Source organism: Malus sylvestris, chromosome 7 (assembly GCF_916048215.2).
Source record: "Malus sylvestris chromosome 7, drMalSylv7.2, whole genome shotgun sequence".
In the NCBI taxonomy this organism is placed as follows: domain Eukaryota; kingdom Viridiplantae; phylum Streptophyta; class Magnoliopsida; order Rosales; family Rosaceae; genus Malus; species Malus sylvestris.
In genome coordinates, this window is record NC_062266.1 from 10438877 (window position 1) to 10457198 (window position 18322).

An 18322-nucleotide genomic window follows, 5' to 3' on the forward strand; every position below is an offset into this window, starting at 1 on the left:
ACTATAATAACAAAAATAATGATAAAATAATAATATAATAATTATAAGAAATATATAAAATAATAAATAGTAATCTTTACAAAAGTACTTTTCAAATTTGTAGTTTCATAAAACCCCTATTATAATTCCAGTTTTGATTCAGATCACACTTACACGATCGTTCCGTCGAGAACTTCGAGAGTACGGTAAGATAGTAACTTGCACACATCACTAAATGACGGTCAACGAAAATCAACAATCTCGCCAGTAAGGGCATTTTCATCAATTCACTCTTTTAAAGTTAATAAAATCGTAGAACTAAGGACGGGTTGTCACACATTCTTTATGTAGGTTCCAATAATCTTTGACAAATGATAAGGAACTACATCAACTCATATTCTTGATCTTTCCAACGATGAATTGTTTAGGATGGCTAATAGTCACTTCCTCCAAATTGTGCTACACAAAATTAGGACAGCTCAAACTTTGAAGTAAGCCAATACACCCACAAAAGGTGCATTGATATATGTGGTTGGCTCCGATTGTGGAACATTATATCGAGAGTCTTGAAATGTATCATTCTCAGCAGGCCCTCCCACAACTGCTCCTATTAATAAATTAGGGTTTGGATCGGCGCTTTTGAAATACAAGTCTCCTTCATGGCACTCCATATGTTGTGGGTGCTTATCCATGGAAGGTATCACTGATCCCCGGTGATGTATTTTCTGAGGGAACTTTTGCCCAAATCCAACCATGTATGACATCTCCAATGGGTTGCTTCCTAGTATATAATCAACCTGCATTAAAATTACCAATTAACTTTCAGCCACAAATTATAATGTAACAATTAAAAATCTAATAGGTTTGTTCGGACATATAATGTTATATGTTGCCAGCCGGACAGACACATATGTGTTGAATTATAATCTTGTCTTGGTCCAAGACAATGGATCCAGCCCACGTTGAAAAGGGCAACACAAGCATAATGGATGATTCATGCAAATGCTAGAGAAAAGTTTAAGTTGGTGGAAGAGTCTAGAAGAATGGTGAGGATTCCACCAACATACAAGATTAGCGTAGATAATTCTAGCTTAGGAAGGTAGTGGAATTATCTAGATATCTCTAGCATGATGCTTCCATGCTTCTCCAAGGTTCCATCCATGCCTATAAAAGGAGAAGGCATCCACACCATTTGTAACAACCAAGAGAGCAAGTAGTGAGAAGTGAGAGTGCCAAGTGAGAAGTGAAAAGAAGCAACAAAGCTTCTAAGAGTGTTTGAGTGTTTTCTCTTGTACTAAGTTTGTGAGTGAATAAAAATCTTGTGTAATACATTGAGTGTTCTTTCTTTCTCTTGCCTATCAATTCCGCTGCATTACATTCTTCTTTGTGAGATAAACATTTCCAAAGTAGTGAAGTTTTTTTAAGCCCCAACAATATGTTGCTAAACTATAAATCTAAACCGGACATTTTGACAAATATGGAGACATATATGTACCTGTCCTTTGGTGAAATTCACCAGCCTATCTGGAGTGATAATAACATTGTTGCCACAGTTCATAACTTTGTTGGCAGCTTTCATGTAGCCAGCATAAACTAAAAGAAGAAATGATAAGGATGTTGAATGTTGCAGGTTACTTCCTCCAGGTTTGAACAATAGCCCACCTGATATATATGTAGAAAATTAATAAATCAAGATAGGGAAATACGTACCGATGTTTTACACGCGCATGCGTGTGTGTGTATGCATAAATGCTAGAAAATTTTATATATAAAATCATTAGTTTACTATTTCAAAATACGCACATAAATAAATGCACAGTGACAAAGTAAGAGTGCGACTAACATTTCCGTCTTAAACATATTTTGAATACTTTACGATAGTGATTTACATTTTGGAAAACTAATGACATAAATAGTTGGGTCAATTATAGGGAACTACCTGGTGAAAATGTGACTGATTTTGGAGCAGGTGATTCAGGCAATATAGAGCATACTAACTCGTCCGCCTTGGGAATAAAGGGACTAGAAATGGTGGGATCAGTCATGGCCCACTGCAAACAAAGTAAATAAAAGAAAAGAAAATTTAGCTGGATTGAAAACCTAACGTAGGTTGATCAAAAGGGAGGAGACGAAGAAAATGGTGTTAACTGAAAACTGACCTGAGAAACAAGTATGTTGATGCCAGAATGTTTTGAATCCCATCCAAATTCAGTGACAGAACCAGTTAAGTACGGACCGCCATTAACCTTTCTTATTACAGTGGACTCCAAGTAGTGTATGTTAGCTAGGACATAGTCCCAGTAATATGGTGCCTTGGTTACCTTGTATAGCCACGCAGCTCCCCAGAGCAGTTCATCCTGCAACAATTGTTTTATTAGTCACACAAAATTGTTTATGATGAAAAAAGTTTATTTAACACGACACGGTATCAAAATTTTTGACATCTAACTAAATTTGGAAAACAAATTATAAGGTCCCATGATCAATCAGTTATATACCATGTAGCCACTGAAGTCGCAGTAAAATGGGCATGCTCCTTCACCAATACTGTCATTGTAAGACCCCCTATACCTATCCGCGAATTCAAACACCTGATTAATAACCATACAAAGAAAATTTATTAACCTAAAAGGTTTCAATATATATAGCACAAAACATAAGTAGAATACTATCTAATGCTTGGAATTTTTTATTATTTGACCGTGAATCTCGATCAGAATCATCAAATTGATTGTTGTCTGGATATGCGAGACACATTAATTGACTCACAATACATGAACAAGTCTAGAAAGAAAATATTATATACCTGAATAGACCGGTTAAGAAGCAAAGCCGAGTAGAATCTGTCCGAATCTTTAAACACCATGGAAGAAGCTGCGAGTGCAGCTGCAATCTCAGCTGAAACCTCTGAGCCTGGCTTTTCTTTAGTTACTACATAAGAGGTTCGAGGGGTGTCCATGTCTTCAGGTCTTTCCCAACAAGTGTGGTCGCTATTGGGGTCACCAACAACGCCAACAACAGAATCAGGTACCTTTGTGGATTTAAGCAAATAATCTGTCCCCCATCTTATAGCTTCCAAAGCAAATGGAAGCTCCGAGCCCATTGATTGTCCAAACTCTAGAACGCTCCACGACAACATTGTTGTAGTGAATGCCATGGGAAAGTTGAACTTCACATTGTCACCGGCATCATAGTAACCTCCTACAAGATCCATCTGTGGGTGGAAAAAGAGCATATATATGTCATGCATTTAGGTAGTACTTGATACAAAACCTTTATCAAACCCTAAGCGCTTCCACGTACTCTTGAGTGGTTCATGAAATTAAGCATGTTTACTTATAGGGAATAGGAAATCATTCTGATTCTTGAGTGCTGTACGTTCACTAATTAAAACATGGGCATGAGAATCATTTCATCAAAGTAAAAATGTGAGTTTCTCAAAATTCTTAAGCAAACACCTGAAAATCGAGAATCAAATTAACTAAAGGGCTAGTTGATCCTTGCGTACTTCCCCTTTTCCGTGTTCCCGATTCCTTTCTTCTTGGAGAAACACTTAATTTGATGAAGGTATAGTAGGTGCTTATGTATAAATCATTTAAAAGTACTTTAAATAAACCGTAATTAAAGTAATTACAATTTATTTTTGTCGAACACTGCTGAAAGGACTTTTTATAGATTAAATAGTTTTTAGCCATTCTAAAAGCACAAACAAGCAAGTCATTAATTTATGGTTATTGTTTTTTTTTTTTTTTTTTCCAAAATTTATGATGATTGTTGACTTTTGTAGACTAAATAGTCAACAAGTATCTGTGTCGGACAATGGATTGTGATTAATTGATTAACTCAGAGAGAGTGAGAGAGAGAGACTTACACCAACATCAGAGCCATCCTTTAGAGCAGAATCTTTCCTCCAAGTGATTCGTTGTGAAGGTGGTAACTTTCCCGACCTTTGTCCTTCAAAAAACAAAAGACACTTTGACAATGCATCTGCGTAGTTATGTGAAGACGCGACTTGTGCTGTGGCCATTGCCAACATCCATGCTAATATTGACAACCTTAGAAGGGAACTGCCATACATGATTTTACTCATTGTTGCTCTTCTTTTTAAAACCCAATTTTTTTCACTATATATATCAAAAACTTAAAGAATTCTCAATTTTGGAGAAGAACCAATATAATCTCTCTGATTTGATGAAAAGAAACTCAGCAAGCACCTGTTTATATACTACTTAAACGCGTGTTTATGCGTGCCTAGATGTTATGAATTATATGCATGCATTGTACACACAGTTGGCTTATTTCGTAGATGGAAGTCTACGAGGTCATCAAATTTGGCCTATTTTCCATATAATTCTGCAGTTTGGAAGAAAGCTGGGTACAATTAACCCATTCAATATTTTTTTGTAACTTAATTGGTAACTTATTTATCCAATATTATTGTAGGTCAAGTGGTCAATTCAAAGTCACCTTTAAGAGCCATTCCATATGTGCTTGAATGATTTTCTTATTATCTGGGATGGGTACGTAGTATACAGGTAGTTGGCTTTTCTTTCCTTTTCTGTCACAACAGTTATCTATGCGTACAAGATCAATCTTCGTTATTTCTGTTAGACACACACGAATTTGTCAAAATAAATCATCTAGAGAGTTGTTAATCAATTGTCGCGTGAATTTAAATGAGAGGGATACCACAACAACACCACATGCTAGATTATGTAGAAATAGAACGTTATATTTCACCGTGATCAACATTAATGTCGCAGCATGCAAAGCCGCATTGGAAACATGATAAAAATATAACTTATATTGTGTGATTCTACTACTAATTACACTAAGATTTGTTGCTGTGCATTAGGAAGATTTATTTTCTCCACTTTTATTTTGTCTTGTAGAAGAAGCTCTGAGCAGAGTTCTAAACTTACTTAACTCTACTAGACGAATCACTTCTTTTGTCATCTCGAGGTTGTTGCCCTCCACAATCTTCATTTTTGTGGGGCTTTTTTTTGCACGTCAACATGTTCCTCTTGCACCATATAGAGAAGAAAAAAAAAAAAAAAAAAGTCTACTTGCGATCTTCAATGTGGCATGGTTTGAAGCGTGCTTTATCCTATTTAAATAATCATAATCGTTGGCTTATTGGTTATGGAATGTCAGTTTTCTTTTAGTTTGATAAATATGGTTGGAGGATTTGATTATCAACCCTTCTTTATTTCCCGTCATTTCTCCTATAACACTTCCTCTCCTTTTAACAGTGAAAGATGACAAAAGTAACTATCCTCCTCTACTGGGGCAAGTTTAATTTTCTTTTGGGCATGAGCTTCTTTGAAGTAAACATTTTGATTGCGCTTAGGCTAAAGTTATATGGCATTCTTTCATCCCTCCACGACTCTCTATTTTGGTTTGACGGTTTTCTCATGATAAACTTCTTATGAGGGATGGGCAAAATATTCGCGGGTATAGGTGCCCGCTCATTAATTTACTGTTTCGGTTATGGGTAACCATATAAATAAATAAACGGTTATGGGTAAAACCGTTTACCCGTGAAATATAAATGGTGATTATGAGTATTACCCGCGGTTACAAATAAGTACCCATTTAACCATTTGTTTTAATATTTTTAGAATTTTAAAAGTTTAAAATTAAAAACCCTAAAAACGTTTCGACCTCTCCCAACCCCGCTCCTCTCTCTCCTCGATGCCCCCTCTCTCATCTCTGCCAAAATAGTTTCATCGGTTTAATACTCACTCCAACGGGTAAAAGGGTTAAATAGTTAATCGTTTATAAACGGTTATGGGTATGAGAATACCCATTTATGCAATTACTCAACGGGTAAACGGTTATGCGGATAAGAGCTTAAACGGTTAAGGGTAAATAACCGCAGTTACCCTCTCGCCATAACCATTGCCCATACTTCCCACTAAGGCTGCACTTCAACAACGAGGTATTTGTTCGGCATCTATTTGTCGCTTGTGGAATGGTTCTGAGGAATCTGATACTCATCTTTGCTTTCGTTGTCCTTTATCAAAGCAATTTTGGATATGTTTGGCTTGTCAATTTGGTATTTCCTTGCCCATTTCTGGTTTTTTGGCAATATTTCGGGATACTTTCGTGCATAAGCCTTTCTCTTGTCAGTTACACAATCTCTAAATTTTTGCGAGCCTTTTTTACCGTTGTTACTATTTGGAAAGCACGAAATAATCTATTTTTTAGGATAGACCAGTTTCTTTACACCACCTATGCATGTTTATTATGTCCGAGCTCATTCATGTTGGGAAGTTTATCCCCAGATACTCTTATAGTTTGGTATTCGAATAATTTCGTCTTTGGATATCCAACCTATCCTTTGGAAAGCTCTTGTTATTGTGCTTTAGTCTCCGCCTCGGTATCCTTGGGTTAAGCTTAACATTGATGGTTTGGCTAAAGGGAATTCTACTTGTGGTCGAGTTTTTAGGGATTTGCATGATCAAATTTTTGGTGGTTTTTGCCAAGGTATTGGCCATAACAATTCTGTTTTTGCGGAATAATTAGCAACTATTCTTGATGTTTATTTTGCTTATCAGAGGGGTTGACAAACTTTTTGGTTGGAATGTGGTTCTTCTAGTGTCCTCGTTTGTCTTTGCTCGGATGACTTTGTCACTCCATGGCCTCTTTGTACACAATAGTTAACTTATTTGGCTCGCATCCGGAATCCTGATGATGAATTTTTATTGCTCTCACATTTACCAGGAAGAAAATGATGTCCCGGAAAGCTTTGCTAACATGAGCTTGGCTCCTCAACCTTGGTGTGGAATGATTCACCAACATCGGCAATTCTAGCTTCACTGGATTCTGATTTTCTTAGCTTATGGTTTTCGATTTTCAAATCAGTGTGCATCGCAGCTTATAGGTTAGCTTCACTGGATTCTGATTTTCTTAGCTTACAACTTATAGATTTTCTAACATTACGTGTTTAGGTGTTCCAAGCTTGTTTGTAGGTTTCTATATTTTAGGCTTTGTTTTGGAGAAGTTTGGTTCTATGTCCCCTCCCACCCTTTTTTTTTTGTTTTCAAGGGAGGTAAGATTTATGTTCCTCATAAAAATGTGCAACTCTATTTTTTTATTCAATAAAATTCACCTCGTATGGTCGAGGTTTTCTTAAAAAAAATACAAAGATTGTTGTGATATTAGAACATCTCTAGTGGAGTCTCTATATATGGACAACCACCGTATAAAATGAGTATAAAACAAATATAGGGATAAAATAAATCTCCAATGGATCAAAAAGTGAGTCCCTAAAGTACAGGGACTCGCTGGATACTTGGTATATGTATCCAAATATGAGGACTCTATATGGACTGAAATGGTGGACCCAATATGACAATTTAAGTGGAAAAGTAGGCATGGGTCCCAGTCACATGGCCTTGTCTTTTTTTTTTTTTCAATCATTTAAGATAGAGGGTCCAGATTGATTCTTGCTTTTCAAAATTTTAACCATTGAAAGATCAATGATTCCAATTAAATAACTGTTTCATTTAGGTTACTCTCTTATGTTTGTTTTCAATTTTTTTTTCTTCTCTTTTCATATTGCCTCTGTTGAAAGATTAACAGTTCCAATTTCGGTTACTCTCTAATGTTATTCTCTCATCATTCCTATAAATACCAAATTATCTAACAAAAACTTACCACAACTTCATCTCCTATACTCAGTTCACTTGTACTCAATTCACTCACTCTAGTTACGTTTTCGTGAAGAAAAAAATTGGTGTCATAATTTGAAATTTTTTTGGTTAAAATGTTCACAAAAATATTTTACGAGAACGTAATGTTAAATTAATTCAAAACATGTGCACCTAATTATCACATAAAAATGTAAAAACCTCAAATTTAGGGATTCGACTATAAGGACTCTCTCATTAGAGGCAATATACCTTTAGAGACATAATGATTCCCTTTAAGTCCTTAAGGGTGTGTTTGTTTGGGCTCACTAACTCTCCTTGGACTGGACTGGCTTAGCTATTATTGTAGTACCATGTTTGTTAGGCTGAAGGATTAGGTTTAACGGGATTAAGTTGGACTCGCTCCGACTGACTCTCTCACTAAAAGTTCTTAGCCAGACCCCCCAAATATCCCAGGATTGCTAAGACCCCCACGCTGCTTTGTTTGGCTCGTCCAAACCTTGTGCCTCGTTCGAACTTACAAGATCACAATCCTCGAAAATAAGGGTTTTTTTTTTTTTTTTTTTTTTTTTTTCATTTGGGTCGGTGATTTGGGGTCTTCCACCATCTGGGTCTTTTGGCATCTCAGATCTCGCATATACACACATCACTCTCTCTCTCTCAGAAACGCCCTTAACTTTCTCACTTACCAACCACCTCGCTTCCGCTGATTCTTCCCCCACCAGTTGCGCTCCTTCACTAGAATTCAATTTCCGACTCTATCATTTTCAGCGGACCATGATCTGAATCCGGTACGCCAAACAAGGTGCAACTATTTGGAATTGGGGATTTTGAAAGGTGTTTGGTTTGTGAGAAAATTGAAAGAAAGAAACGAAAGAAAATGGAATGGCAATTAGTAAGAAATGGGGAATTGCATGAAAGGAAATGGGATTTTGAAACGTGTTTCGTTGGTTGATTTTTTGCAAACGGATTCCAAGAAAGGAACAGATGTTTAGGCCAAGCTTGATGAAGGAAACAATCAAAAGGCAGAGAGGATTGAGGTTATGGATGTAGAAAAAAAGGGGAGTGAAGAGGCAGAGAAGACAAGGCATTCTAGAAAAAGGGTTTCTAGAAGGAAAAATAACAAGAATAATTAATTATAAAAAAATTCTAGATATGAATTAAAATAATATAATTTTAGAGTTTGTTAATTATCTTGCTTCTTAGTCTAACACTGCACCAAACACTTCACTAAATTAGTTTAGCTTAGTCTCGTCTAAACCAGTCCAGCATAGTCCCTAAAGTTAATCCAGTCCAAAATAGTCCGGTACAACAAACGCACCCTAAATGAGTACTTAAAGATGGTAGTGGGAGTCCCCGTTAGGAACTCCCATTAGAGATGCTCTTATCGGGTGTTATAATCGATCGTTGGATATTCTCTTCAAAAACTGGACAACCTAACCCGACCATGACTATTCTTGTGAACTGACCTTGACCACCCCGACCTTTAAGTTGTGAATGTTGAATATATCGTTGCCCGAATTAACTTAAGAAAATAACAAGAATAAAGGGGTAACTATGTGTAATTGGATGCACGTGTAACTCATTAAAGAGTGGTTTCACGTGAGATGGAGTGTTGAAGAATGTAAAGTCTTAGTTCAAAGACGTGACAAAATTAAATATAACTTATATTGAGTGGTTCCACCGCTAGTTGCATTGTGAGTATGTGACATTTTGTGATAAAACACCACACCTATTAATGTTGAAGCCATTAATAGTGGTCCCACATGAGAGGGAGTGTTAAAGAATGAAAGGTCCTAGATCGAAGGCGTGACAAAATTAAATAAATTTATATTAAGTGGTTTCACCACCAATTACATTGTAAATTTTTGTCATAAAACACTACATATGGTTATCAAACAGAGCCTATGTATTTTAGTTTCTTGAAAAGATAAAACTGGTTTAAGTATGTCATGCATATACCAAACTATAAAGATGCTCTGCTTTCTGAATTGAACAGATGAATGTTAGCCTTATAAGGTTATACAATTAAAACACAAACGAAAGAGTGACTAACCTGATTCCAATGGCGGCCATGGAAGTTGAGCACAAAAGTAGCAGAGCACAGCAACACCATGATCTTCTATAAACTCCTAGCCGAATACAACTACTTTATGGGAAGCATTATGTTGTGTGTTCTAGGGCTTATAGGGACCGGTGTTTTTATATAGGCTAAAAGCTAGGGTTTCCATCCATAAAGGAAACCTAAACTTACTTTATTAGCCTCCAAGTCAAGTATCATAATCATATTCAATTAAGGATTCCATCAATCCTATTTCCAATATAAGACACCTTATATAGGATTGATATCTTTAAGAGATCAAATCACAATTAACATTATTCTCCAATATTACATTCCTATTACATGTAGTAGACCACTTAAAGGTTGATTTATATTGGATAAATCCAACATTCTCCCACTTGGTCTACAAAATGTAATATTCACGTTTATACTTGAGATTGGAGACTAATGTCACTTTAGTGGCCATGTAAGAGTGATTACATCTCGTCCTTAATGCAATTTCTGTCAAATGCATTTCTTAACATGAAACTAACAAGGTTGTAGGGTTGACATAACCCAGAACCTTCATAATCACACATGCTAAGATCCTCATTCACATGAAACACAAATTATGATCAAGAGATGAAACTTTAAATAAACTTTAAATTAACCAAAATGTCTTACTTTATATCATCTCAGGTCCACTTTATTGTAACTCACAAGTTACACTTTATGCTTCTTTGAAGCCTTAAATCTGCCAATGCAGATATCCTTCATCTAATGAAACCACCATAACCTGCAGGTCTGAATACATCTCCAAAACAATCATGCATCACTTTCATTAGATCAGTAATAATACAAACAATGTTTGTAGCCAACGGACACAACTGAAAATACCAAATAGGCACATGTCCAAGTAAAATATCCCAAAAACTTCATAAAACAAATTAATTCAACACTTATGAGCAAGATGAATTAATATGTTTCTGACACTGATCTATGCACCATACCAGTTACTTTCATAGTGATTTCCAACACCTGCGGGCAAGATGGAAATCCTCACAACTGAGGTAGTACATAAACCATGTCATGCCATTTAATATGCAATTTGATAACAATTTGATATCTTATATATATTTTATCAGATGATTGACTAGCACACCAAAAAATGTGACTTAATGAATCCAACTAGAGATTAAAATGAATACATGGATTCTATACATACCTTATAGGTCATCTGCAAATGTAAGACATTACTAACACGAAACTCAAACTCCCACTGATCTGCAACATCGTTACTTAATTTGCAAATCAATACTTAAATCATACTTTTGAAAATATGCCTTTGGGAGTAGCCTTACTTAGTCAATGAATGCATATTACCTCAATGAAAGGTACAACTAAGCTTGAAAGCATTCACTGCTGTTACACAAAACATGTATCCAACAACCATCTTATATGTATTAATAAGTCCACATTTATGCTAAGTTCTTATGAGCCCCAAAATAAATGATCAACCAAGAAATCCAAATGATTGCAAGTAATAGAAAATGTACGCATATACCAAGTATCCATTCGTGCAACTTAAACATATTATAGACATTCAAGTAACACAAATTCATGGAAGATAGAATAATGCTTTCATAGATTCATGCAAGTCCACTTAGTGCTCAAAATTTTAGAACAACTCCCACTAAGTTTTCAGAGTTTATACTTGCAAATAAGTTAATGAGTGTGAAGCCCAATTTTTGTTCACTAATTCTCCCACTTGGGCAAACACTCATTAATATATTCTTTCAAAGATGTTCCTAAAGAAAATTGCTCTATATTTTAGACATAATAAAATAGACATCTCAACCAACATAAAGTTGTCAAACAGAATTTCAGCAACGAGTTACACTTATTTTAGAATTAATCATAATTAATTTATAAGCTTGATTGCTACCAAATTTATACTAATCAAAATAGACATACTAATATTCATAAAATAAAATTATAGAGCCGTTTTGGGTCAAAATAGTAGTCTAAAGTCACGTCTCAAAAAGACCAACACAATCTGCCAGTAAAACTGTCTATACGATCATGGGTTACTAGTAAATTCACCATAATTAACATACATGGCAGAAAATTACGAAAATTCGCAGACACATAGTAGACATTTATCTGTTGAACATATCCAAAATTCAGGTCATTTGGTGACCATTAGACATGTCATTCATCCGATTTAAATCAAGACACGCAATCTGCCAGAAACAATTATGTGCATCTATCATGAATTTATGCATCCATAACAAATTCAATTTCATATCATTTCAATTTCAATGTCCAAAGGAAACTTTAGTAGTCAAATTTCATCCTCTAAACAGACATCATAGTTCAAATTGAAAAGATTTACAAGCATAAGACTTAAACAATGCGTACCTTAGCAATCCTTGATTAACCTTCATGGGTCCAATACTTTGCATCAACTAGTCTCGTAAAGAGATACAAAATACATCATGATGCAACCGATTTCCATGCCTTCAAACCACAACCTTTTATGGGGCTCATTGTGGAAATATTTGTCCCTAATGGCATGGAACTTTATCCCAATTAACTTCATGAAACTAAATTAATTTACACCTGTGGGCAAGAAAATTAACTAATTTCTAGTACTAGATTTTATGTCACAAAAGTTCCTTCATGAAAAACTTCAACACTTGTAGGCAAGATGAAGGTTTTCACAACTTCTGTGAAATAAAACTCATACTATGCCATCTCAATTAAACTAAAAGAAGTAATCCACACCTGTAGGCAAGAAGATTATCCCTTTTATTCTAATTAAGATGCAAAATTGACCGAAGTAACTCAAAAACACAGTTTCATCGTCAACTAAGCCGTTGCGGCTTGCTTAGTTGAAAGGGCATTGATCAACTACGCCCTGAAACGATACAAGAAGTCACATGGATTAATTAACTGTAAGTGACAAAATTATGATAACCTGATTCGAGTTTTGAGTCTTGCCAACAAATGGCACTAATTCCTTCATGACTCCCTTTGACATTAAATTAATCTCAAGAAACCTGACAGCATACTTGAAAGAGATTAATCACATATAGAACAAATTTTATTCCACCAAAAGAATGTCAATACTTATCATTATGGAGTCAATTGTTTGAAATAGAAATACTTTATGTAATGCAAAAGTACAATACATTCCTTTAATTTAAAAACTAAATTGCTCAAATGTTTTCTTAAGTCAAACGGGTTCCTTTTCTTTTGTACCTTTCTTTCCGTAATACAAGGCTCCTAAAACATTAGCATCAAAATCGTGCATTAGCCTTGTAAATACCAAATTAAATAAAGGAACTACCAAAATTCTTTTCTTCCAAAAGAAACATCTCCAATACATGCCATACATTAGCCTTGATTAATTTCTTTTCTTCTCCCCTTATGGCACATAAAAATTGATTGATTAAAGCATTGTTTAAATTCTTTAGGCATGGGAAAAACTAATAAACTATATACAAGTTTGAAGACTTATGCTTATCAATTTAGTCACATGCTCTGAATGAAATACATACCTTATGCCTTCATATGTTCACCACTTCTTTATAAACATATTTATAATCACATGACCAACCACAATTCTCAAATAAATAGTTAAAATACAAATGAGAATTGTCACATAATTACTACAAACCTTATTCACTTGTATTATACCCTTATTCTTGTCATTGGATGCTTTCTGTCATTCTCAGTCAATCCATAAGTTATGCATTAGTCATGTACAATTAAATGACTATACTGAGATAGGAAAGCAAAATTGTAGACAAAACTAATTTGATTAGTCATGCAAATTCCGCATGGAGTTAATATCATTATAAACCGTACTTGAATTAATCCCCCATCATGCTTAGTATACTGCATTACTAATCAACACATTTGTGTTAGGACAACCCAATCCCTTTAATAAAACATGCCATATGTCCATTTTAGTTATTACCCATGAAAAACAGAGCAATAGACTTACTCTTGTACTAATGCCGAAACACCCAGACTATTTGTACAAAATATAGTCTCAAACAATAAAATAATTTATGCATTTTTACATATGCTTCTCCGCATGTTGACCATATACATACCATTTAGATACTGGTGTCATGATAATTTTACACATGCAATGTGAACTTCTAGATACATAATTGGCTTTAGAAAATTACGTATACTTAGCTTGATCAAACAATTGCTGGCACTTATGCAATTGCAATTCATGGCAAACAATATTAGTCCTTATTCAAATGGATAACAAAGGCAATAAAGATTTGGAGTTTAAGAAGTAATTCCAAAAACCTTATAAGGTATGTAATTATATTTTGAGGGGTGCTTAGTGTCCCCTTGTTGCCTTTCCACCCTGGAAGCAGTGATTGGAGCTGCTGGGACCAACCAATAGGCTCACTCATGCATATTACTAACGAAAAGCCACGAACAAGCAAGATATATATGCACTTTTATATGCATGCATCTTGGCATATCTTAAAAAATCTACTTTTCCCTCGTTCTGTATGCCACTTATATGCAGAATTAATCATGTTCAAAACATATATTTTCTCTTTGTTTTGATAACCAAGTTTAAAACTTAATAGTCAAAACTAACCATATGCATGATCAACTAATTAATTCGCAATTGACACATATAATGATCAATATTGTTTGCTTTGATAGGAGACTTTACCGAGCTTGTTGACTTGAGATGCTTCATAGTCTTCCTTGGCAAGATTAGTACAGAAGTACATATTTCTATATGCTTACAAAATTGACAACAACGTTAGCCAAAAAGTTGTATCTACCACTAAATCAATTCAACCAAAACATTGGCATGAATATCGAAAGAAAGCTTAAAGCATGCCATCTTCTTCCAGTCATAATTAATTCAGTAAAGATGAGCAAAGCAAACTGTTCCAATCTTTCTTTATGAGAACTGAATACAAGAAAGGAAGCTTGAAGTGCTTGAAAACCTACCATTCAACAATTATTAGTTTACCAATTTATGTGTGATATATCTCAAAATTCTCCAGTGCAAGGTTAGAACCGACCTCCATCAGGATCTCATATGCGATGCATATATGAACCTCCTTATTTGGCTTTGCTGATCAACTCAAATTCTCCGGTGCATGGTTAGAACAAAATGACTATTTCAATTGAACCAAAACATTAATATGAACGTTGAAATAGAAAACGTTAAGCACCATGGTAATTCCAATTATACAATTCCATGAAATAATGAACCAACTATTTTAATCTTCCTTTATTATAGTTAATTCAATATCATCATTTAGTGCTTCAATTAGAAAAGCCCACATTTGGAATTGAAGGGTGGTGGTAGTGGAAGAAAACTTGAACTCAACTGGCACCACTCGCAGAAACAGATTATCCAATTATGTAATTGTTTAATTTAACTGATAATTTCGGTCTCTAAGACCAAATAGGAATTGATGTAAAACATGTGCCGTGCATATCATACTAATATGCCAAGTATATACAATTATATGCAGAACCGTACTATGCAGTTTTCTAGCAGGTCCAACATGGTGATGTTGCCGAATGCAATCACAATTTGGATTTAAAAAACCGCAGTCCAAAAGAAAAGATATTATATAATCAAACTTCAAACCTAATAGGTTTTAATCATATAACCAGTGGCTCTGATACCAATTGTTACTTGATTCCAATGGCGGCCATGGAAGTTGAGCACAAAAGTAGCAGAGCACGGCAACACCATGATCTTCTATAAACTCCTAGCCGAATACAACTACTTTATGGGAAGCATTATGTTGTGTGTTCTAGGGCCTATAGGTACCGGTGTTTTTATATAGGCTAAAAGCTAGGGTTTCCATCCATAAAGGAAACCTAACTTACTTTATTAGCCTCCAAGTCAAGTATCATAATCATATTCAATTAAGGATTCCATCAATCCTATTTCCAATATAAGACACCTTATATAGGACTGATATCTTTAAGAGATCAAATCACAATTAACATTATTCTCCAATATTACATTCCTATTACATGTAGTAGACCACTTAAAGGTTGATTTATATTGGATAAATCCAACAATGAAGTGAATGTGCAACTACAAGCTACCACCACCAAATTATAAAGCCCGTAAAAGGCTAACTGAAATGAGGCCAGGTCTTATCTTCTTCATCACTAGATTTATTGCACACTTGAAGTGCTCAAATTTAAAATCCTGGAATTATTCCAATATAGTCTAACTAGTGGCGAAGCTAGGATTTGCCAAGGGGAGGAGCGAAATTCAAAAGAGTCAAAGGTTCAATCGAAGCGGTTGCTTTCACATTGGAGAGTGCAAAGTTTTGAGTCAATATTCATAGAAGAAAATAGTTTCTCCACCAAAGCAGTTGTAAGCAATAATATCAAAGCTAATGTAAGAAGCTTAAATTGGCTATGATAAGATCCTAAAAAATGTTAGGTGCTAGTCAAATAGCGGACTAAGACCTAGCAGCTAGGTGCCTAGATGAGATCTAGGCAGGAACCTAGATGGATTTAAATTATCGTAAAATAAGCACTAAACAATATTTACATTGTTTTTAAAAAGTAATACAATATTTATAAATAATGTGAGAGTTTATGATAAATACGGTGGGAGTCTTAAACAAGTCTGCCAAACACAAATCCATGATTTAAACTCGTGACCAAACAATAATCTTCCTCATGTCCAACAAGTCTGCCAAGATCTTCACAACCGACCACCGTGAACTCCTCGACTCCACCATTTCAAGACTTCCACCAATCTTGTCCTTCACAACCGCGCCGAACTCGATCATCGGCCATTCGTTGCTTATGCAAAGAGGAATCAACAGAGATATAATATTTCTCAACTCACTTTGTTCTTTAATTGAGTCTTGGTTCACCACACTCACTAGGCCTTGAATTTCATGGGTAAAGTTTTGTTTTTGAGTGCACAAGCATGATTCCGCCTTTTAATTGTTAATTGCATGCATAGATATTGCTCAAATGAACTAGTTTTCACAAATATTTCCTTCAGAGTGAAGGGGCTGAACCAGCGCTCCTAGGCGTGTTTTTTGACGAGAAGAGGGGTGGCCGCCACTCCTGCCACTGAGTCCAACTATCATTTTCTTTTGCTCGAGTCATATCTAATGAGAGCAATTAAGTCAAACATTAATCTTGATCTAATCATAAATTTCACTAATGCTTTTGGATATGTGGCTAGTTAGCAGTACCTTTTGACGACGATTAATTAAAAGGAAAACTAATGAAAATGATTTGAAAACTTTGAGTTTTAACGATAAAGACAAAATAAATGGTAAAGTGAATAGTACCAGGATTGACTTTTTAGTGTAAAAATGTGGTTTTTCGTTAAAGTGAACAGTACCGGGAGATTTTCGTTAAAGTTCCCTTAATTAAATTACCCGTGATTATTGATTAAGTCAGTCACATTAATAGTTAGTGTGACTTGTAAATTAGAGATGATCTAGGTCTGCTTACTTTTCCTAAAGCCTATCGGATTTAGCTAGATTAGGTTTAAAGCAATAGTATTAATCAATATAATATATTACTTTTTGTTGTTGTTACAGTATAGTACTTTAATTTCCACTGATAAAGCATAATAGTTTATCTAAATAAAATGCAGTGGAACTCAAATAAATAAATAAAAGCAGTGGTTTTACTTGCAAATATATATACAGATATGATTGTATGTGTTAGATATAGTGTGTAAGGTAGTTAAGTTGGTTAGCATATCATGAACTTAGATTGTGACAAGTGTCAACATCTTGTGAGCTTTATCTTAGCTTAGTAGTTAAGCTAAGATAGTTAGACATATATACATTTGTGTAAGTGTAATCTGATATATTCAAGAAAATACAATACAAACAAATACTTTCTCTCTAAACAACCTTTCTTATTCTTTGAGATAGTTCTTTCTTTCTTTGTTTACATGGTATCTTTCGCCTGAAAAGCTTCGGCTTGACGGTTTCTTGATATTGGTTCTTTTGCTTCCGCGTTCTATTGTGATTCACGATTGCTCTCTCTCTCTCTCTTAGGGTTGTGATTACTCTCTGTCCTCTATACTCGGTGTATCTTCTTCTCTGCACACCAAGTGTTTGTTATAATTTCTTAGTGAAAATATTTATCTGGGTTGTCTCGAATCTCTGCAATGGTGACTTATGCTTAGTTGTAGATTCTTCAATCTCCTATAACGTCTCTTATCTCCACAGTTTCTTCATCTGTGAATGTTAAACTTGATGATTCCAATTATCTTACTTGGAATTTTCAGATCGACTTGCTTCTTGAAGGTCATGGTCTTATGGGTTTTGTTCTCATATCTGCCCTCCACGGTTTGTTGCTTTTACTTCTGGGGATTCTAATGTTTCTTCAAGTGATGGGGGTTCTCTGATTGAAAGTGATGAGTTCAAGGTTTGGAAGATGCACGATAGGGCATTGATGCAATTAATCACCGCCACTTTATCTCTCTCGGCAGTCTCTTGTGCCATCGGTAGTACTAGTGCTCGTGATCTGTGGGTGCGTCTCAAAGAACAATTCTCTATTGTTACTCGAGCTACGATTTTTCAGATGAAATCTGAGTTGCAGAACATTAAGAAAGGTACTGATTCCATTTCTCAATACT

The 18322-nt window shown here is 35.1% G+C and overlaps 1 protein-coding gene across 3 annotated transcripts; it reads right to left on the reverse strand.

Moving 5' to 3' along the window:
• Positions 1 to 284: 284 nt before the first annotated feature.
• On the reverse strand, positions 285 to 4057 carry LOC126629760 (endoglucanase 4-like). Of its 3 annotated transcripts, none has more exons than XM_050299876.1 (7): positions 3851 to 4057; positions 2786 to 3193; positions 2478 to 2570; positions 2110 to 2336; positions 1919 to 2001; positions 1475 to 1641; positions 285 to 776 (listed from the first exon to the last, which is right to left on the reverse strand). In XM_050299876.1, the coding sequence occupies exons 1-7, from the start codon at positions 4055 to 4057 to the stop codon at positions 459 to 461; spliced, it is 1503 nt and encodes a 500-aa protein (XP_050155833.1). In that variant the 3' UTR covers positions 285 to 458. The 3 variants fall into 3 exon arrangements, with proteins under 3 accessions (XP_050155833.1, XP_050155834.1, XP_050155835.1); XM_050299877.1 differs by having other exon boundaries at positions 1919 to 2030; positions 2139 to 2336; positions 3851 to 4024; XM_050299878.1 differs by having other exon boundaries at positions 2128 to 2336; positions 3851 to 4024.
• Between the last annotated feature and the right edge of the window lie 14265 nt (positions 4058 to 18322).

Excerpts from the sequence above, each read along its gene's own strand:
- LOC126629760 (XM_050299876.1), bottom strand. The coding sequence starts at position 4,057 with ATGTATGGCAGTTCCCTTCTAAGGTTGTCAATATTAGCATGGATGTTG. Across the intron at positions 2,002-2,109 it reads CAGTTAACACCATTTTCTTC|TCCCTTTATTCCCAAGGCGG; the intron begins GTCTCCTCCCTT and ends CACCATTTCTAG. Across the intron at positions 1,642-1,918 it reads ATCAGTCACATTTTCACCAG|GTGGGCTATTGTTCAAACCT; the intron begins GTAGTTCCCTAT and ends CATATATATCAG.